Genomic DNA, 23,228 nt, shown 5'->3' with positions numbered 1-23,228 from the left:
TATACCGCCTTTTTATTTGTTTATTTTTGTGATTTTTGTTTGCTTTACTGTCATTCAGTAGCCCTGGTTTGTATCAAGTTTATACAATATATGCAATAATTATTTTTTTCTTTCTTGCGTGTGTGTGTGTGTGTGTGTGTGTGTGTGTGTGTGTGTGTGTGTGTTGCTTAGATAATACTTCTAGTGCACACTGCAGCTCCTGTGGATTCAGTAATGTATAAATTAAAAGCAATAGGTAAAAATATGCATACCTAGTTTTAGCTGGACTAAATATACTATTATATCAAGTGCAAACAGACCTGAATATACAGCTAAATTTAGCTTACAATTAAATTCATATTTTCAAAATGATACAAGTGTGTAAGTCGATGATGACAGGTATCAAATCATATGCTTGGATAGGGGCGGACTGGCCACAGGGATAAGTGTGCATATGGGTGAAAAATTCAAATATACATTTAGGTGAGCACATGCCCCCGATTTCCATCCAACTCAGCACTGTCCTCAAACTGTGCATACAAAGTGACTGTCAATCACTATTTCTCTATGCTGGAATCTTTTCTGGTCTAGATATACAGTATGAACACAACTAGCAGAAACCAAAACAGCTTTAATAGTTGAATAGGTTATTAAAGCAGAGGTTCTAAAAAGCGGTCCTCAAGGCACCCCAATGCTCCAGGTTTTAGGTTTATCCATGCTTGGCCACATGTGTCTTAATTAGCACCTCTGTCATTTTGATTTAGTCATCTGTGCTGAGCCACGGATATACCTAAAACCTGGACTGTTGGGGTGCCTAGTGGACCACTTTGCAGAACCTCTGTATTACAGCACACAATGTAGAATGGATACACAGAACCGCAAGTCTTTAATCATACATGTTGGTGACGGAGAAGTTAGGTGCGCAAAAAGTATGCTGCAGGATTTCAGATGTTTTTTTTCTGAGTTTCCCAAATTGGGTCTATTTGCTAATGTTACACCCATTCAACCAGAGTTAGGGGCTGCTGTAGGCAGTGCCGTAACTAGACATTTTAGCGCTGTGTGCAAGAAACTGCATTGGCGCCCTCCCTCCCACATCATATTTAAAATAAGGCCAGTGCGCGCCGTAGGTGTGTGCCAAAAATATAGGGGTGTGACTTAATGGGGAAGAAGTGTGGCCACAAAATAATACCAATTCATAATATGCCATACAGTAGCGCCACTTACACATATTATGGCAGGCAGAGACCCCCTGTTACACATTCCGGCAGGCAGATTCCCCCTTTTAACATTACAACAGGGTAGATACCCCTTTTACACATTATGGCAGGCAGAGTCCCCCTTTTATGCTGTACAGCAGGCAGATTCCCCCTTTTACACATTACAGCAGGCAGATTCCCCCTTTTACACATTACGGCAGGATAGGTCCCCCTTTTACACATTATGGCAGGCAGAGTCCCCCTTTTATGCAGTACAGCAGGCAGAGTCCCCCTTTTACACATTACGGCAGGCAGATTCCCCCTTTTACACATTACGGCAGGATAGGTCCCCCTTTTACACATTATGGCAGGCAGAGTCCCCCTTTTACACATTACGGCAGGATAGGTCCCCCTTTTACACATTATGGCAGGCAGAGTCTCCCTTTTATGCAGTACAGCAGGTAGAGTCCCCCTTTTACACATTACGACAGGCAGATTCCCCTTTTACACATTACGGCAAGATAGGTCCCCTTTTACACATTATGGCAGGCAGAGTCCCCCTTTTACACATTACGGCAGGATAGGTCCCCCTTTTACACATTATGGCAGGCAGAGTCCCCCTTTTATGCAGTACAGCAGGCAGAGTCCCCATTTTACACATTACGACAGGCAGATTCCCCTTACATCCCCCCTTGCCTTTAGAGTGCAGTAGAGTGTAGTGTAATATAGTGTATTGTAGTGTAGTGTAGTGTAATATAGTGTAGAGTGTAGTGTCTGTGTAGGCACTTATGTGAAGTTTACATTCTTCCTGCACTGTTGCCGGCTCCTTTACAGAACTGACTCCTCTGCAGAGTCTGTACACTTCACAGGCAGAGAGGGGGCGGGCCACTGAAGCGCAGTAGCACAGGGGGGATATCATGATCAGCGCTGCTGCTGACTGGGGGCTGCTGCGGATGCCAGGCACAAGGGGAGCGGGAGGGAGGCCATTAGCGGGAGTGTATGTAGAAGATTCGCCCACAGGGCAAGTGCACTGTGTGCAATGCACCTTCTGCACACACCTAGTTACGGCCCTGTCATTAATATTCAGTTACAATATACTGCCATACCCGGGATTCAGACATATAACCTGTTGAACTGTAACCAAACACCTTACTCATTGAGCTATCTGATCCTGCATAAATACTTTGAACACTATATGAAGCTACTGGTGCTTTGTAAAAAAAAAAAATCAGTATTGCAATTGAGCAGATCTATGTAATGTGCAGCCACACATCCAATCTCTTGCAGCCACACAATAAATAGATCTGCTCAGCCGCAATGCTGATAATTTTTTCGAAAAAGTACAAGGTAAGCTTCAAATAGAATTCTCTAGCTTTCTACGTAAGGGCAGATAGCTCAATGAATAGAGTGTCTGACTGCAATGCCTCAGACAATGGGCTCAAATCTGGGGTATGTCAGCATCTTCAAATGTAATAAACGACAGTGTGACTGAATAACAAAGAAATCTCAAGATGAGTTCATGAATGTTGTATAGGTATTAGTGACAGAAGGGGTCAGGGTAGGAGACAGTGGTGGTCAGAAGATGCTGGGCTTCAAAAAGTGGGGAAGCTCAAAGTGAAAGTAATTAAAACAGATAATTCACAAGTACCACCAACTGCGCCCCTCTAAGCTGCAGCGCTATGTGCGGTGCCCCCTCTGCACACACCTAGTTACGGCCCTGGCTGTAGGGTTAATAACAAGCCATCCATAATAGCATGTATTGGACTAAATGTGTCCATTTGTAGACCTGTATATCTCTGTAGCTGGACCGCCACTATCACATCCATCATCATTATCAGTACACACTTGCTCTAGACTTATCCTTATGAAAATTATACATCTGTACATGTACACAAGTACATGTTCAGCTTTGCTGTAATTTTGCTGGCACGCTATCATTGAACTTTGCCCAGTTGCAGCCCAGTTCCATTTTCTCAATCATACCTGGAGATATGCACAGATATGACTGAATTGCATACTACTCTGTAATACTTGTACTAGTTTATGCTTGATTCCAGAGCATGTGCAGTGTGAAAAATGCTACAGTAGCTTCACTCTGGGTTGAAAAATCTGGGTGTGGATTATTAGATCTACACTAAAAAGGTCTACAGTCAATAGGTCTACCACTAATGGTAGACATGCATTAGGTCAACAAGGTCAAAAGGGTCAAAAGGTCGACATAGAATAGGTAGACAGTATGAATGGTCAACATGGTCAAAAGGTCGACATGGAAATGGTCGATACAAAAAAGGTAGACATGATTTTATTTATTAATTTGGAGGGGGGGGGGGTGTTTTGTCACTTTTCTGCCACAAGCAAGCCCCATTAGTGTACTGTGTCCCCTCACCATGCTTCGGGTTACTAGTCCCAATCATAGTCCACATAGATCGTAAAGTATGAAAAAGGTGAATAAAATGGACCTAATGCTTGTCTACCATTAGTGGTAGACCTATTGACTGTGGACCTTTTTAATGTTGATCTATAGTCCGGATACCGAAAAATCTAAGCTTGGTTTAGAGTAATTTGTTGCTGTTTTATGGAGATATTACATATTTCCGTTTTACAGTGTTTATGTGGTCGGGGAGTTCAGAATGAGCTGCCATACTACATATTTTCTCTATTTTATTTTATTGTTTCCTTTAAACTTACGTTGTTCATGGAAAAAGTTGTAATATATCTTTCATTTACAGGGCAGTACCAATGTTTCCCAGACTCCATTTGTCCAAATGTCAAGTAAGTATATTACTGTAGATAATAATAATAATAATAATAATAATAATAATAATAATAATACGTAATGCTTTATGCCTCTGGCAAAAAATAGAGAGAACATTCACAGTCATTTTATATTGTTTCTATATTTGCTATATAATACCTTTTATAAATTAGAATTCTGACCCTTTGAAATGTTTCATGTTATGTTTAATCATAGTGATGCACAGAAAATAGTGTTTAAAAATCCTTCCAGGAATCATAATTACAGTATTATTTATCGGTTTTATTTATTTGTACACTTTTAGCAATATATGTAGCTATGTAGCTTAGAACAACAATACAGAGTCTGCATCCGAAAAAATGTCCACTTACAAACTTATGTTTGTCCATACTTTTAAAAAGTAAAATCACTTGAGTTATAAATGTATAAAAATACACTTGCTCAAATGAAGTGGTGTAAAAAATCTAACCACACTAACTGCTTCTATATCTGGGGGGGAGGGGGTTATGGGATCAATCAGTCGACCTGGATTAGGTCAACAGTCATTATGTCGACCACTATTGGTCGACATGGTTAAAATGTCAACACCATGAAATGGTTGACATGGGACAGGTCAACACATGAAAAGGTCGACATGTTATTTTTTAATGTTTTTGGTGTCGTTTTTTGTGTGACATGACCAGGAACTCCAATTAGTGCACTGTGTCCCCTTGCATGGCTCGCATCTGTTGGCAAGTTGCCTCGCCCTGCTACCACTGTGGTTGGCACGTTACTATTCCCAAACGTAGTCCACGTAGATGGTAAAGTATGAAAAGGTTGAAAATAAAAAAAATTGCAAAAAAGTTGTCTACATTTTCATATGTCAACCTGTCCTGTGTCAACCATTTTAATGTGTCAACCTATTTACCTTGTCGACCTTGTCCATGTCAACCAATATTGGTCAACATATGCACTGTCTACCTAAGTACTGTCGACCTACCATCCGGATACCATCTGGGGTGCATATAGTATGTGACCATTTTGTTTACATAAAAATCACAGAAGCTCTGCACTCACCATTATAAACACTCCAAACTGTTCTCCATACTTTATAAAGAGGGAGTGCTAGTTACAATTGTTGAAACAGCATCAGGATGGAAATAGATAAAAAAATATTGTCGAGAGTCAATAGGTTGACAGTTAAATGGTCAACATGAACTTAGGTGAACGGGGTCAAAAGGTCCACAGAGTCAAAAGATAGACATGCAAATGGTCAACACAAAAAAAGGATAACACATAGTTTTTCAGGATTTTTTACATTATTTTTAGGGTTAGGCTTAGTGGTTAGGGTTATAGTTAGGATTAGAGTTAGACATTTAGGGAAGGGTTAACATTAGGATACCGGAGGGGATGTTTAGACACTTGGCGGAAGGTTAGGATTGGGCTGTGGAAGGACACAGTTATGATTGGGCAGTAGGGGCAGGGTTAAAATAACAAAAAAGTCAACCTTTTTTGTGTTGACCATTTTCATGTTGACTTTTTGAATCTGTAGACCTAAATCCATGTCTACCATTTATCTGTTGACCTTCTGACCATGTTGCTCTTTTGACCCTGTTGACCAACTGACTGTCAACCATATGGTGTCGACCAACTGACACTTCATCTGGACACTGTCGATCTTTTAATCCACATCCAAAAAGTCTGACACTCCACTCAGACAATGTGTGTAGCTCCAGTGCCTTCTGTGTAGAATTCAGTGCATAGAAAAAAAAAAGGCTGCCGCACTCAGAGGCTGGAAAAAATGCTGCATTAAGATCACTAAGGGATTCCAATGCTTCGTGGCCACTCAAATCCCTTCATCAAGGTGAATAAATAGATGTCAAATAACTATTACTTTAAAAAGGGAGACGTCCATCGTGTACAGGTGCAGTAAGGGCTCTGCCATACATGGAGTCAATGGCGTGCGCAGCACATTTTATTAGGGGGTGCACCGTCGGAGGGGTGTGTCTAGCACCGCCTTTTGGGCATGTCTAGCACCATCTATTGATGGTCAACGCATATAAAATATCCACCTTTGTACCAATCCTAATAAAGCTGATACATTTGTCTTCCTAAGAGGAACGCTGGCTGCATGCTGCTCCTCATCAGTGGCTGGCATTGGCATAGCATAGAAGGAGAGAGGTGGGCGTGTTGCGGATGGACGTGCGAGCAGCATGACATAATCACATCACATCACACTGTTTTTGTAAATGGAGGTGGAGCTGGGAATTTGAAAGCTGGTGGCAGTGGCACCCTTGATTAACCCAGGCGTCCGGTCAGTAATACAGTCCTGCAGGGTGCAGTGCAGAGGGGACAGTAATCAGCCTGCTCGGCAATCGCTGCATCAGGCATGTGAGATCGGGGTGCCAGACATTAGGGGGTGCCTGTGCGCACCAGGCACCCCCCCTGCGCACGCCTATGCATGGAGTGTGCTCTGGCATCCCCCTCTGATGTCATATACTTGGCGCCTGACACCAGTCATCATCTCTGCAAGAAAAGAAAACAGAAGATTTTGTAGCAAAATGTGTAACTGTCACCAAAATGAGATGATACATTCCATTACCAATAGCAGGGAGAAAAGGGAGATAAGAGATACACATGAATTGAAAAAACATGGTAAAGCGATGGGAAAAAAAAGAGATGGAGTATCAGAGCCGGATTTAAACCTTATGGGGTCTTAGGCAAGATACTGGTTTGGGTCCCCCTCCCTCAAACAATCCATATAACTGTATTTTTGGTCCTGAGAGTGGCATTGCAAAAGTACTTTGGCTTGTGCACATTGCATGCCAGTCTACTTATAATTGCTCAGTTGTGTGAACATCAGCATTGTGTACCAATCTGAATCAGACCCTGGGTCTTTTGGTAGCAGACTTAAAACCTGTGTCATTTTTAAAGTAAAGCAATCAGTGGATGAAACGATTTTGTGTGTCCAAACATTTCTCATTCTAACAAAGAACATCGCTTAACAACATTGTCACTAGTCCCTAGTAAGTAAGTTTGCATTTTCAGAATTATTGGTTCAGGACCTTGTATTTCTTGGACTGCACAGGATCTAGATGAATGGAGTGTGTAAAGGAGACTGCAATTCCACCTTACACAGCAGTTAAAAACTGTATATTCTAGGCCTGAATCTCTACACAAAGATATATAGGGGCATATTTACTAAATAGATGAGTTTTTAGAAATGGAGATGTTGCCTATACCAACCAATGAGATTCTATTTATCATTTATATAGCACCTTCTATATAAGATAATAGCTAGAATCTAATTGGTTGCTATGGGCAACATCTCCACTTTTAAAAACCTGCACTTATTAAATATACCCCATAGATTGGTAAATCCAGGACGCACAGCATCCCTGCCCTAAATATGACCCTAGCTCAACCCTAACCCCAAGCCTCACCTTAATCATAACCCCTAACCCTAATACTCTTACCCAAACTGCTAAACCAATGCTAATACAATTATCCCTAACACCCTAATATTGCTATTATCCTCTACGTTTTTACTTATTGTGCTCATTGTGGCTACATCTGCGCTGAATGAGCACTCTCGTGTGTGCCTAGCTGTGCCGAGACGCTGCATTTACCGCTCCCATTCATGCAAATGTTGTGCATGCGTGTCTAAAATGCACACATGGCTCAGATGTGCACGCAATCGCACCTAACAAGGCGCAATCATAGCAAGATGTAGCCACGATGAGCATGGCTGCATCAGTAATAAAAGCAAGATGATTACAATGATATCAACGCCAGTTGTACTTATAATAAAAAGGTGGACTATAAAAGTTATTGTGTAGCTAACCTAAAAGTACGGTCCTCTTTCCCATAAAGAAGACACTTCCAGTATCATATAAATGAAAGTGACTCATTAGCTCCTTTAAAACATCATACCCAAGAAACACTTTACCTATACTATTGACAATTTGGTAATACAGCCATCAGTTCCTTCCCTCACTGCCCACCCTGTCATGTCCTCCTTCTTTGCTGCCCAGCCTCTCATGCCCCCCTTCCTCCCTTCCCTGCCTCTCATGCACCCCTTCCTCACTGTCCAGCCTCTTATGCAGCCCTTTATCCCTGCCCTGCCACTCATGCACCCCTTCCTCACTGTCCAGCCTCTTATGCACCCCTTCCTCCCTGCCCTGCCACTCATGCACCCCTTCCTCACTGTCCAACCTCTCATGCACCAATTCCGTGTTGCCCAGCCTGTCATGCCTCCTTCCTCGCTGCCCAGCCTGTCATGCCCCATTCCTCTTTGCCAAGCCTGTAATGCCTCCTTCCTTGCTGCCCAGCCTGCCATACCCTCCTTCCTCACTGCCCAGGGTCTCATGCACCAATTTCTTGCTGCCCAGCCTCTCATATCCCCCTTCCTCACTGTCCAAACTGTCATGTGCACTTTGTTCACTATCATGTCCCCCATCCCTCTATGCTCTCTCCTCTCACTGATAACCCTAACCAGATCCTTCTGCTGTCTAATGGCCTTGCCGATTTTCGCAACGGAGCGATTAAGCAAAAATGCGCAAGCGCATGGTACGCAGTGCGCATGCGCTAAGTATTTTAACTCAAAACTTAGTAGATTTACTCACGTCCGAACGAAGAATTTTCATCGTTGAAGTGATCGGAGTGTGATTGACAGGAAGTGGGTGTTTCTGGGCGGAAACTGACCGTTTTCTGGGAGTGTGCGGAAAAAACGCAGGCGTGCCAGGATAAAACGCGGGAGTGTCTGGAGAAACGGGGGAGTGGCTGGCGGAACGCAGGGCGTGTTTGTGACGTCAAACAGGAACGAAATGGGCTGAGCTGATCACAGTGTAGGAGTAAGTCTCAAGCTGCTCAGAAACTGCTAAGAATTTTCTATTCGCAATTCTGCTAATCTTTCGTTCGCAATTCTGCTATGCTAAGATACACTCCCAGAGGGCGGCGGCCTAGCGTGTGCAATGCTGCTAAAAGCAGCTAGCGAGCGAACAACTCGGAATATCTGAAAGTAGTGAGACACTAATTAAATAAATATGTTCCATGAAATTTTGTCATTCAGTCTGTATTGGCTGATAGTGTTCAGGTTAGTCTACTTGCCCTGTCTCCACCTCTTAAGGAAAATGGAATGTGATCAATGTCGTATGTTTGAAAGAGGCCAAATTGTGGCCTCTCTCTGCGAAGTGTCTAACAACTGGCTAGATTTTTTTTTTTTTAAAGACTATCAGGCGATACAATTAGTACAGAAATATTGTACAGGAAAAAAATAAAAACAAAATAGAACATGCAGTTACCAGAGGAAATTAGATACAGCAACAAATAAAATTGTGGATGGTATAAAGAGAACAGAAAAGCCTCAATTATGGGCCAATCAAAATGAATTAAAGATGTAATGGTTTATTTATTAAGGTTGAAAACCTAGGATGCGGCGTGGCAATCTCTATGAGGAAAAGGCAGCCAGGGAAAAAGGGGAGGGGGGTTATAGATCCAGACTGGAAGAGCTGTAGAGGGGCAAACACTCAAACCATTAAGCTAATGAGGGTTGAATTTAAAAATATGAGGTCCCATGTTTTAGAAAAAGACAGAGAAGTGTTGCGGTTAATACTTGACATAAATTCCATCTTGTAAACTTACCATATCCTTGAAAAGGGTGGTCGGCAATAAAGGTGTGGAGGGCTGTTTCCAGCTCGCTGCAATCTGGCAAGTGTCTACTGAAAAACTGTGACAAATCTTTTTTAGATAAAATCTTTATTTATATAGCAGTTTTCTACAGCAGATCTCAAAATCCCTTTTACAGACATCAGAAACACAGTACAATGTAAAAAGAGTTCAGAATAACAGCAAGTACAAAGAACACACAGAAATAATAAAAAAAACAACAAAAACCTAGAGATCAAAATAAGCATAATGCCGGGTTGGTGCAGACATTTTTAGGTAATAACTTCCCCGGGTTATATATTCCAAACACGAAAGGTACCAGGTGAAGCAGCCATATTGGATGCACTATGTAGGATTACCCTGGGTGGGGTAAGGTCACCCCTTGAAGAGATGACACAAAATGGGTGGTTGTAGCATCCCAATGCTAGGAGTAGGTCCCAATAAAACTGTAAGGTCCATGTATTTTTCATCCCATCCACGAGCATACCAAGTGAGGAAGCCATGATGGGCACACTACGAAGGATACACTGTGGGAGATGAGCCATACAAGGAACCAAGGCATATATGGATGGACTGACATGTGTGACCTGAATGAATAGATCCACGTGTGGCACATCTATCCAAGGCGGCCATCTGGGGTGTGCTGCATAGGTTACTGCTGGCCAGGTGTGCAAATAGTGGAAGCATAGCATACAGGTATAGCATACAATGGTGTGGAAGTACATGGTAAAACCAACAATATGATGGGGTAAATACATGTACAGGATGGCATGCAAAACCTCTTGTGGACAAGGTAGTAATGCTGTGAATGCAGCAGCAAGGGTAATAGGCAGGGGTGTATCTTCCTATTGGCCAGGATGGCACTCGCCAGGGGCGCCAGTCAAGGAGGGGCGCCATACAGAGGTGCCACCCACGGGCAGTAGGTACTGTAGATTCACTTTTAGAGGCAGCAGCTATCCCCCCACCCCCGTGTAGTTCCTCACCAGCATGGATGCCCAGTAACGATCACAGCATGCAGCAGCGGTTGCTGGGAGGTGTAGTTTACAGTATGTAGAGTTTCTTGTCTGTATTGTGGTGTGGTGCTGGACCCCGGTGCCAATTATAGTGGCTGTTGCCTCATTCTTTGATCATTAATGGGCATCCCTGCTGTTGAGGAACTACATGGGGGTGGGGGGATAGCTGCTGCCTCTGAAAGTGAATCTTCCTAAAAGTGCTGCCTTTAATAGTAAAATCAACATGGGGGAATATGTGTGTCTGGCACTGTAGGGGCATATGTGTATCTGGCACTGTGGGGGCATACGTGTATCTGGCACTGTGGGGGCATACGTGTATCTGGCACTGTGGGGGCATTTGAGTGTCCGGCATTGTGGGGGCATATGAGTGTCTGGTACTGTGGGAGCATACTGTATGTGTATCTGGAACTGTGGGGGCAAATGTGTATTTGGCACTATACCCCGAGGCATTATGTGTATCGGGCACTGCACTACTGGGGTCATTATGTGGAACTGGCACTATACTGGGGGACATTATGTGCATCTGACACTATACACGGGACATTATGTGTAAGGAGAACTGCTGTGGGTATTGTGTGTGTGCATGTGTAGGGGGTGCGATTATATATTTATAGCTTGATATCATAATATAAAATTGTGAGGCTACACCCACTTTCACAGGAGCGTGCACGCCTTCCCATATATGGGCACTACTGTGTGGCATAATGTGTATAAGGGGTAGTACTCAGTGGCGTATCTATAATGGGTGCAGTGTGTGTGGTGCACACGTGCCCCTGAGTCCAGGGGGGCCCACACCGCACACACTGCACCCATTTTTCCTATACTTAACTTTCCAGAGTCCATCAGTGACTGTGTGTGGGCCTCCTCCTCTCCTGTAGCCGTCACCGCTGCTGCTAGCGAACTGAGCACTAGAGACTCCGGCACAGTGCCAGAGTCTACAGCGCATGCGTAGGACTTTTTTTTAAAAATGGCGCGGTGGCGTCATTTTTCTGAGTCCTGCGCATGCGCTGTAGACTCTGGCACTGTGCCAGAGTCTACAATGCTCAGAGCGCTAGCAGCAGCAGTGACGGCTACAAGAGAGGAAGCGGCCCAAACATGGAGTCTGCACACGGGTCCCCTCCTCTCCAGAGATGCCCCTGGTACTACTGTGTAGCACAACGTGAATAATGGGGGTAATTCCAAGTTGATCGCAGCAGGAATTTAGTTAGCAATTGGGCAAAACCATGTGCACTGCAGGGGAGGCAGATTTAACATGTGCAGAGAGAGTTAGATTTGGGTGGGTTATTTTATTTCTGTGCAGGGTAAATACTGGCTGCTTTATTTTTACACTGCAAATTAGATTGCAGATTGAACACACCACACCCAAATCTAACTCTCTCTGCACATGTTAAATCTGCCTCCCCTGCAGTGCACATGGTTTTGCCCAATTGCTAACTAAATTCCTGCTGCGATCAACTTGGAATTACCCCCAATGTACTGTACATTACTGTGCTGTGTAATGTGAGTAAGGCACACTATTGTGGTGTAATTTGAATTGGGCAACATGGCCCTTTTTTGGCACACGTGCCTTCCCTATTTCAAATATGGGGGGGGGGCACTAGTCCTTTACTTTGCCAGGGGCGCTCGGACCCCTAAATACACCCCTGGTAATAGGGTCCAAGTTTGCCAGGGGTGCGGGGTGCCAGATGATCTCTATCGTTTTTTTTAAATGGCAATCATTTACAAGGCATCCCACACCTCCAATAAACTCAGATCCTATTACATATGCCCCTAGTACTTTAACAATACTGTATTTAGCAAAGTTTAAAGGAGAACTCTTGTCATTGGGGGTAATTCCAAGTTGATCGCAGCAGGAATTTTTTTAGCAGTTGGGCAAAACCATGTGCACTGCAGGGGAGGCAGATATAACATAAGCAGAAAGAGTTAGATTTGGGTGGGTTATTTTATTTCTGTGCAGGGTAAATACTGGCTGCTTTATTTTTACACTGCAAATTAGATTGCAGATTGAACACACCACACCCAAATCTAATTCTCTCTGCACATGTTAAATCTGCCTCCACTGCAGTGCACATGGGGGGTCATTCCGAGTTGTTCGCTCGTTATTTTTTTCTCGCAACGGAGCGATTAGTCGCTAATGCGCATGCGCAATGTCCGCAGTGCGACTGCGCCAAGTAAATTTGCTATGCAGTTAGGTTTTTTACTCACGGCATTACGAGGTTTTTTCTTCGTTCTGGTGATCGTAATGTGATTGACAGGAAGTGGGTGTTTCTGGACGGAAATTGGCCGTTTTATGGGAGTGTGTGAAAAAACGCTACCGTTTCTGGGAAAAACGCGGGAGTGGCTGGAGAAACGGAGGAGTGTCTGGGCGAACTCTGGGTGTGTTTGTGACGTCAAACCAGGAACGACAAGCACTGAACTGATCGCACTGGCAGAGTAAGTCTCGAGCTACTCAGAAACTGCACAGAGAAGTCTTTTCGCAATATTGTGAATCTTTCGTTCGCAATTTTACTATGCTAAGATTCACTCCCAGTAGGCGGCGGCTTAGCGTGTGCAAAGCTGCTAAAAGCAGCTTGCGAGCGAACAACTCGGAATGACCCCCACGGTTTTGCCCAACTGCTAAAAAATTTCCTGCTGCAATCAACTTGGAATTACCCCCATTATGTATTTTAAAGTGTTATGTTCCCTCGACTTCTGGTGAACCAGTTGAGATTTGAGTCAATGTTTTTTTTTTTTATCTGACATTTTTGGATCATACCTTTGTGTTTATCTGGGTTTACCGCTTGTTATAATACCTATTTTGTTTGCATTATTGCAGAATTGCTTTTGTTATTAAAATCAAAATTCCATGGTCAAATAGTGGAGCTACATTCTTTTTCATTGTATTATTATTATTTTCATGATATTGTAGCCTGCAAACATCCATTTATTTTTATAATGATGATGATGATGATGATGATGGTGATGATGATTATTATTATTATTATTATTCTGCTAGGTTCACCAGTACTATCCAGTTATTATGGTGTTAGAAGATCTTTCCTTCCTGAATCTGAGTTCCATGCAGCAAAGCAGTACTCAAATGAAATCTACTCTTCATCTCTGGGCCCAAAGTCACTAGGATGTGATCCTGCATCCGTGCAGAGCTACCCACCATTGTTGGATCCCTATTTCACTGATTCTATCGGCGACTATAGAAACCCATCGATAACATCAGCCAGCAGCTCCTTGTTCAGTGCCTCCTCGCTGCCACCACTCCTACCTCACTTCTCTGGAGACCCATCTCATTATTTATTGGTAAGCAAGATAGTAATATTACTTAACACTGGGTGTGTTAGTATGTCCAATATATGGAATCCGGACTCCAGGTCAACAACAAAAATGTCGACACACCTTAGGTCGATGCCAATTGGTCGACACACCTTAGGTCGACATGGACAAAAGGTCGACAGGAACAAGGTCAACATGGAAAAAGGTCGACATGAGTTTTTCACAATTTTTTTCTTTTTTGGAACCTTTTCATACTTCACGATCCACGTGGACTACGATTGGAACGGTAATCTGTGCCGAGCGAAGTGGAGCGAAGGCACCATGCCCGAAGCATGGCGAGCGAAGCGAGCCATGCGAGGGGATGCGGTGCACTAATTGGGGTTCCCGGTCACTCTACAAAGAAAACGACACCAAAAAAACATAAAAAATTAATGTCGACCTTTTTCCATGTCGACCTTGTCCATGTCGACATTTTGTCCATGTCGACATAAGGTGTCGACCAATTGACGTCGACCTAAGGTGTGTCAACCTTTTTGTTGTCGACCTGGAGTCCCAGACCCCAATATATTGGATAATGTTAGAAGCTGCTTAAATTCATACAATATCCAGTTACTGTATGTTACAGAAGATACTGAATAGAAATGAATTAGATTATTAAATACAAGAGGTTTGCTTCATTTTATACATTTCCTAGTTGCCAGGCATCATCGGTGCTGTTTTCCTTAATCTTTTTTTTAAATAGACGCTGCCATCTAGAGCCAGACATTCAGTTAACACTTATACAGTAAATAGCAGTAAAAAGTATTAATTGTACAGATATTACGCTAAAACTGATACAGATGTTGTTATGTTTTATTCTCCTGGGAGGGAAAGCAGATGTTCAGGTGTTTCGGTCACAAAGGGGTCGAGAGCTAAATTTAAAGCAATAGTTACATACGTGAGATTACTTTTTGATAAAAGTAACAAGAGAAAGGAAAAATAAGTGGAAAAAGAAAAACATAGTGAGGAGTATATAGCTTAAAATGAACTCTCTCATCCAATGCAGAGGAACTCTTTAGGAGTACATACGTATCCTTATACAGTATTGCTGGAGTTGCACAAAACAACCGTACTTGGGGGGTAATTCAGAGTTGATCGCAGCAGCAAATTTGTTCGCAGTTGGGCAAAACCATGTGCACTGCAGGGGGGTGGGCAGATATAATATGTGCAGAGAGAGTTAGATTTGGGTGGGTTATTTTGTTCCTGGGCAGGGTAAATACTGGCTGTTTTATTTCTACGCTGCAATTTAGATTTCAGTTTAAACATACCCCACCCAAATCTAACTCTCTCTGCACATGTTATATCTGCCCCCCCTGCAGGGCACATGGTTTTGCCCAACTGCTAACAAATTTGCTGCTGCGATCAACTCTGAATTACCCCCTAAGTACGGTTGTTTTGTGCAACTCCAGCAATACTGTATAAGGACACGTATGTACTCCTAAAGAGTTCCTCTGCATTGGGTGAGAGAGTTCAATTTTATGCTATATACTCCTCACTCCGTTTTTCTTTTTCCACTTATTTTATTTTATTACCACCCAGGTGCGCCAGGTTCCAGGTGACTCAACTTGTTTTGAGCATCTTTTTTTGCTGAAATGTGTATCTTAGTTGCAATGTGATGCGACAAAACCACTACACGAGACGGCACTGATTAATTTGATATCTGACACTAGTACATCTTTGTGCTTATGAGTCTGAATCTGTATACGAAGTGCTATGATGCAGTATCCGCGGCTTTCTGTCATGCCAAGTTCTGCTGGGCTTTATCAGCAACTCTTTACATGTTAGAAACTCAGGGCAGCCATCAGGGGGGACTGTGGGAACTGGTGTCTCAGGCCCTTACAGAGAGGGGGGCCCATCCCTGGCTCCTTCCGCCAAAAGTTGTAGAGCTGCACCAGTCTGTGAATCAACAGAAGTCTGATGCGCAAGGAGGACTTCTTAAAACAAGCCTTATCTTCGCATCAGCTCTCTGTAAACCGCTTCTGATGGTCTGCAACACCTATATGTAATGTCAAAATGTATGACATCATATAGGGGTGGAGCAGTGCGGCAGAATCTTTTTTGGGGGAGGGAGGGGCCCTGTCTATTTTGTCAATCCCGGGCCCCATAACTTCTGATGGCAGCCCTGAAGAAACTAATTACTGTGCAGTTGAAATCGCAGACCAGTGTTTCTGGTTCACATTGAGTAGTGTTTAATTGCATCTTCAGATGCAAATTTAAAGAAAAAGTTGATGCGCTACACCACTCGACAGTCTCCCTCACGCCAGCCATCTTGTGCCATATGGTGTGTTGAGACTAGGTGTATTCGGGGTGGTCTTCAGTTTGCCGGCTGTCGGGATCCTGGCACACAGTATACTGGCGCCAGAATCCCGACACCCGGCATATCGACATCTTTTCTCCCTCTTGGGGGTCAACGACCCCCCTGGAGGGAGAGTAAATAGCGTGGCGCACGTAGCGTGCCACCGTGCCCGCCGCGTGGCAAGCACAGCGAGCCCTCAAGGGGCTCATTTGTGCTTGCACAGCTGTCGGTATGCCGGTGGTCGGGATTCCTACGCCGGTATGTTGGCCGCCGAGAGTCCAGCCACCGGCATACCATACTATACCCGTGTATAAGGACACATCTGTAGCTTCACCTACAGATAAAATCAGCCATGGCAGCCATATTTTTATTTCTTGAAAGTAAAGGGGATTAATTAGAGTTTGGCTCAGGGATACCACTATGGCCTTTTGTATACTTATGTTGACCAGGACCAGTTGTGTTTGTGTATGTGTTTTACTTTTACTGTGGAAATGTAGGCTGCATTCGGAAACCAGCAGAAATCAGTATCCTTTGTCACCATATACGTACACAAGACAACTCTTTCTTGAGATATCCCTGCCTAGTACTGCTCTCTCCTTATCCAAAGTTTCCCATTACTGCATTCCCTGAAACTGCTTTGTCCAGATTCCCAGGTATGTCAGCTGGGTACAGGATGTGGATACAAACTTGTCAGATCACACCTACTGCTAGCTACATCTGACTCCTCATACACTGGCTCCTCAGAGATTGCCTTCATACACTATGCCCCAGACGGGATACAGTTAAATTGCCGGCAGTCGGGATCCCGGTGGTCAGGATACCAACGCCGGAATCCCGACCACTGACATTGCTGATAGCCGGAATCCTGGCTTACAGGGGCTATTCTCACTCGTGGGTGTCCACGATACCCATAGTGTGGGAATAAAACCTGTGGTGAGCGCAGCAAGCCACTGAGCCTGCAGCATGGCAAGCGCAGCGATCCCGCAAGGGGCTTGCTAGCCCTCACCCCGCTGCCTGCATTCGGGCATCGGTATACTGACCAACGGGTTCACGGATGCCAGCATAGCATACCTAATGCCCCCAGACTGCATCGCAGACAGACTATCAACTGATGTATTTATAGAGCAAGCTAGGCACTGCCAGGCTTCCCTTTCAATCCTTGTACCAGTCTTCTTGTATTTTCTCCAACTCACAAAGGTTCAAGTCCCTCTATATATTGTTAGTGTGGTGCTACATAGGTCCTGCTGCATTGTCCCCATCACCATGGTAACATCCTACTTAGTTTTCCACATGGCTACAGTCAAACACCTCCCCATAAAAGCGCTGTTAGCAGTACACATTAATCACTTCATGGCCATTGCTATACTTCCGATAATGGTGGTTACATTTATTTGTGCTTCTAATTAACGATGTGTGCAGAGTCTCGTGTTTTTGGTTTTGGTTCTGAGTTCATCGTCGTGTTTTGGTTTTGGCTTTGTAAAACCACCCCTTAAGTGTTTTGGATCGGATTTCGGATTTAAAATCGATTCTTGAGTTTTGGATTTCTTGAAAATGGATAAAAGACATAAAAATCATGTAATCTGAGACCCGCAATTGGATTTGAAAATCAAAATTCCGAACCACGGGAAGATCCAATCCGGGACTCGGTTTGGACCAAATCTTCTCAGGAGAACAGAACCGAGACTCTGTTCTGTTCAGGACTGCAAAATTTGCATGGGTTTGTATCTCTAAAGAGCCGCACATCACTACTTCTAATGAGAGCGGAAGTTTTCATATTTATTAATTTGTTACGGTATGACAGATAGAAGATTTTCTGTATACCACTCAAAATTTTTAAACTCAAATTTGAGATATAATTTAGCTCCTCCCATGATCCACTAAAACCATGGCAACCCCCACCCAAAACATGATCATAGCCTAAATACACCCAGACCCACTAAATTTATGCTCGCATTCTCATACAGACAGAAATTATTCTGGGCTGCTAATTGAGACAGTCTCAATAAAATATGGACTACTGGATGGCATGTTACATTATCAGCATCTGCTATGGGGTTCCCTCTGGAGGTGAGGCTGATTGCATTCAAACTTCTTAAGTGAATTAATGCTCCAATGTTGCTGCTAGTTATAGTGTTACATTGGGGATAGACTTGTACAGTGTTGCCAAACTTGTACAGTGTGGATGCTACTCTGCAAAATGTACAATGTAGATGGGTTTGCATAATAAATATATAGTATTGTGTAATCATGGGTCTCATTGTGGCAGTAAATCTGCAATTAAGTAATTGTGCTATAAGTGCTTAGAAAATGTAATGGCTGTTCCATACCTCACAACTTACGAGCAATTTGAGGACATCATGTAGTGCCAGGTATCTGTGGGAGTATGGGAACGATCTTGGGGGCACACATGGCACTTCTCATTGTGGACGTACCAGTAGGGGAATGCAGTCAATATACCGGCTGTTGGGATCCCAGTGTTCAGGAGACCGATGCCGGAATTCTGACAGCTGGGAAATACCTAAGCCCGGAATCCCGGAAAATGCTTGGTTTTCCCACTCAGTTGGTGGGTCCATGCCACCAACCGAGTGGGAATAGAACCTGTGGTGAGCGAAGCGAGCCACCGGGCCTGATGTATGGTGAGTGTAATGATCCCTCGAGGGGACTCACTGCTGGGATTTTGGCAGACGAGATGCCGCTGTCGGTATAGTGACAACCGGCATCCCATCTGCTGGGATATCATATTGTATCCCCCAGTGGCAGGTACATGTGGTACCCATTTATCACTGTGGATATGACATATTTCTCAGGTTATTGGCCTCCTGGGTAGAGATATATGTGGGCAGGCTGGTGGACCAGAGCCCTAATTTAGGAATGAACAATGTATGTAAGAACAGTATTTAGGTATGCTGTCCTCCACTGCTACATTTTAAACAAATATACTTCTCAAATATTGATGTTATATTTGATGTTATATTTGTTGTTAACATTTATTAACTTTTTGTATAAAGTATTTGCTTTAATAGTGATTCATCTGACCAGCAATGGACAATAGTTTCCTTTTGTCTAAGGGAAGGGCCTTGCCACCAGGAAGTCCCCTACTGTTATTCAGCATGTTGCAATTGCATTCTTATTTCATTAATCATAATAGTTCCTGAGAAACAGCAAGGGAATTATTTATTTTAGTTTGACTGTATAATGGTGAATTTGACCTTTTCAACAAGAGTTAGCAGTTATTTACACTTGGGAACCAAAATTCCACCAAATAAGTTGTTTCTGGTGTTTTGGTGGAGAGCTGTATGTGCTTTCAGTGCAGGGTTTTGGTCCATCACATGAGAACTTAAGTGCTTTTATGTGCCATTTTCCCCTTTACAGCCTCAACTACACTCTATATCCAACATTATCTCAGTCTAATGTAAGCCATATTTACAGTGTGTGCTACCCCAGGCTATCCTGAGTGTACCCAAACATTGTAATTGTGCACCCTGTATAGTTATATTGTGCTATTCAATTACCCTTAACTAATGGCTAAACAAGTGTTTTCCTTGGTCTGCATGGGCGATACATAGAATTCGTTGACACTTTTGCTATTGATAATCAAAATGTTGACAGTGTACGAGAATGCAGATACTGTACTTATGTCATTTAAGTCATGGAGTGGAGATGTGCATGACTATAGAACAAAAGACAAAGAGTAGGGTGAAAGGTTCCAGTGCTGTCTTTCGTCTACAGGGAATGAAATACTCAGGTCAATTTGTCCAGTGGTGTTCTTAAATTCTCAGAAATATGTGGATGGTAAAAGAGCAATAATAGTGTGTAATGAACTAATGCCTTGGTTCATAAAAGAGCACATGCAAACTCACTCTTTTTAAAAGGAAGGTTAGACATTGTACAAACTCTCAGCATTGTACTATAGTGGTTGCATGAGCAACATAGATGTCACCTGGGCTACTGTTGATTCTTATACTGCAGGAGTTTCACGTAGAGACAAATAAAGTGCTAGCATAGTGCAGATCATTGTATCCAATTGTACTTTGCTGTAGATATTACACTATGTAGACAAAAGTGATTGGATCCCCCCACCCCCACCTCCACACACACACAGACACACACACACACACACACACACACACACACACACACACACACTGGTGTGCCCTGCAGAAGAAGGTATAAAACAGGTAGAGGGGCACTTATTAAATCATTTGCTAAAATATGAAATGGTTTGCTGGAAGGAGCTAATCTATTTTGAAAAAAGGATCATTGTAGGCTGCGAATGTCATGTTTCCAGGGCGACGCTGGTCTGGTATACAGAAAATTTGGTAAACCGGATGGACTGGCCAGCTCTGGCTCCAAATCTTGAACCCATTAACCAATGGGATGAATTGGAGTGACGGGTGCATTCTAGACAGACTCAACCTTCTTCAGTGTCCCAGTTTGTTACTGTACTTAAGGTAGAATGGCAGATCATCCTGCCTGCTCTTGTCCAGAAACATATGGACAGTTTACCAAGAAGGGTGTCTACAGTAATCACTGCACATGGTGGACCTACAAAGTACTGATGTCAATAAAATCTCATTGATCTATTTGCTATGAGTGTCCAATCACTATTGTCTACATAGTATATATGGTATACTCATCCTCAACTGGATGGAGGAAAGCTTTAGACATTCATTTAAAAGTGGGTATTGTGGATATTAACCATGTACCACAAATTAACTTTCTTCATTGTACTCCAGTTTTTTTCTCTAAAACAAAAACATCCTTCATTCTCCCTGCTACTCACCCCTTTGTACACATTGCTGCCTCAATTATTAACTCCCCTCTTGTTAACACTCATGAGATTTTTACTTATCTCTCTACTTTGGCAATAACATCCACAACCAGACACCATAAAAAACATTCACAAACCTCCAACTTTATTTATCTCTCTCTCTCTTGCTGCTTTTAGCTGGTGACATTTCCCCAAACCCAGGACCCAATCACTTGCCCCACTCACACCCACCTGATTTGTAGCAATATAAACATCCAGCCAACCTCATAAACATCACGTCTCCCTGCACCCTCCAAATCACTAAAATGTGCCTTATGGAATGCACACTCTGGTTGTAACAAATTAACATCCGAACATGACCTCTTCATATCTAACAACTTCAATCTGCTTGCTATAAAAGAAACATGGCTCACACAATCAGGGCCGGTGCAAGGTTTCTCGGCACCCTAGGCAAAACTTCTGCCTACTGCCCTTTCCCCCTACCCGTCCTTCAGGTGAAAGGCATGCTGCTGCTCTCCCCCACCCCCAGTCTATTGCATGGCTGCTCTCTTCTCCCCATCTCCCCAGTCCGTGTGTGTGCCTGCTGCTCTCACCCCCTCCCCACTGTGTTAAATGTCTGCTGTTCTATCCCCCCACTATCTGTGTGCATTCTGTTGCTCATCTCCACCCCCCACCCTCTTCCCGACTGCTGTTCTCCCCCTCTTTCCTTATCAAATGCAGAGAGTGCACTGTGAAGCCACCTTACCTGCGGACTGCGATGCAGAGTTGGGACTGAGTAGTCTGTGAAAGTGCCTGGAATCAAGAGCAGCGTCGCATGTCACCCTCAGCCAGAACTCCAGGAACTGTCAAAGTTACTGCCTGTGCCGGGTGGAGCAGGAGGTGGAGGCTGCAATACGGGAGCTTGGCAGTCACGGCTACTGTAAGATATGAGTGCCGGGGCAATTGTGGCGGTTGTGGGAGGTAGGACCACGCTACCTTTTTCAGGCATCTGTAGCAGGCCGCCCCCTTAGGTCCCGGCGCCCCTAGGCAGCTGCCTAAAGCTGCCTAGTGGAAGCTCCGGCCCTGCACACAATCAGATACGGCCTCCCCTGCAGCACTGTCCAGGCCTGGTAACAGTAAAGGAGGTGGGGTTGGATTATTACTTTCCAATCTTTCTACCACAAGTACCATCACTCACATTCACATCATTTGAAGTACATTCCATAAGGATTTACACTCCTTTCTCTCTGTGTGTTGCAGCTATCTATCGCTCAACTGGGCAACCCAAACAATTACTGGAAGATTTTTCTGCCTAGCTCCCTCGCTTTCTATCCTCTGACATCTCCACAATCATCAATGGTGATTTCAATATTGCTATTAATAGTCCAAAAACTGCTGCTCATGCCTCCAAACTACTCTCTCTAACCTCCTCTCTCGGCCTCTACCAATGGACTGACTCCTCTACTCATCAGGAGGGCCACTGCCTTGATCTAGTATTCACCAGACTATGCTCAGTTTCTGACTTCACTAACACCGCTTTCCCCCTCTCAGATCACAACCTTATTACCTGCATGTGTAACAGGTCAATCTGTTGAGAATGTGGTTTCAGGTAGGTGTCGGTGGTCGTACCTGGATTTTTCACCCGGGATCGCGTCTTAGACCGGATCAGCTGCTGAAACCCTAGGCAGAGGAACAAGGAACCCCAACCCCAAACACAAGTCACCACACGTTTGGACGGTGACTAAGAATTTTATTATGCTGGATCAGGAAGAGTGTTCACCGTTATTAATTTCAACTTAGATATAATGAGGTAACAACATTTACAGTTTAAGTATAAGAAATAAATTCAGTACATAGGTAACATTAGTCAGCGAAATTAATATTTTCATGACATTTACCAACATTTATCCCCATTGGCGCTATAAAGTCTACGCTACACAGTTTTGCTCTGAGTAAGGCTATTACGATATAAAAGATAGTTCCCTCAGTACAGGTTATACCATATAACAGTTAAGCCTACAATGGCAATCAGTTAGTGAAGTAATTAGCTTTAGCATAGGCTGTATCTAAACTTTGAGTGTCTCTCAAGCAAAGTCAGTGGTGCATTATAAAAACAAACAAACCGGGTTATAGTTCAAAGCAAGCAGATTAGTGGGAGTAGTAGGAAACAGGAATGCAGAAATGGTTGACAGGAATCCCTTGGCATGCAAGTAGCAGATGTTAGTTACAGTGCACACGATGACTGATTATATGCCAATATCTTTGCAAAGCAAGCAAATGGAAATGG

General features: G+C 43.5%; 1 protein-coding gene across 1 annotated transcript in view; it reads left to right on the top strand.

Annotated features, from left to right (window-relative positions):
• The window catches only part of POU2AF2 (POU class 2 homeobox associating factor 2), a 206,545-nt gene that overhangs the window by 174,011 nt on the left and 9,306 nt on the right, over positions 1-23,228 (top strand). Inside the window, exons 3-4 of the mRNA XM_063943265.1 lie at positions 3,905-3,947; positions 13,585-13,883. Coding sequence (XP_063799335.1) covers positions 3,905-3,947; positions 13,585-13,883 — 342 coding nt within the window. The remainder of the gene's footprint in view (positions 1-3,904; positions 3,948-13,584; positions 13,884-23,228) is intronic.

This window comes from Pseudophryne corroboree, chromosome 10, assembly GCF_028390025.1.
Source record: "Pseudophryne corroboree isolate aPseCor3 chromosome 10, aPseCor3.hap2, whole genome shotgun sequence".
Classification (NCBI taxonomy): Eukaryota; Metazoa; Chordata; class Amphibia; order Anura; family Myobatrachidae; genus Pseudophryne; species Pseudophryne corroboree.
Note: the sequence above shows the minus strand (reverse complement) of the source record. Positions and strands in the feature narration are given on the sequence as shown.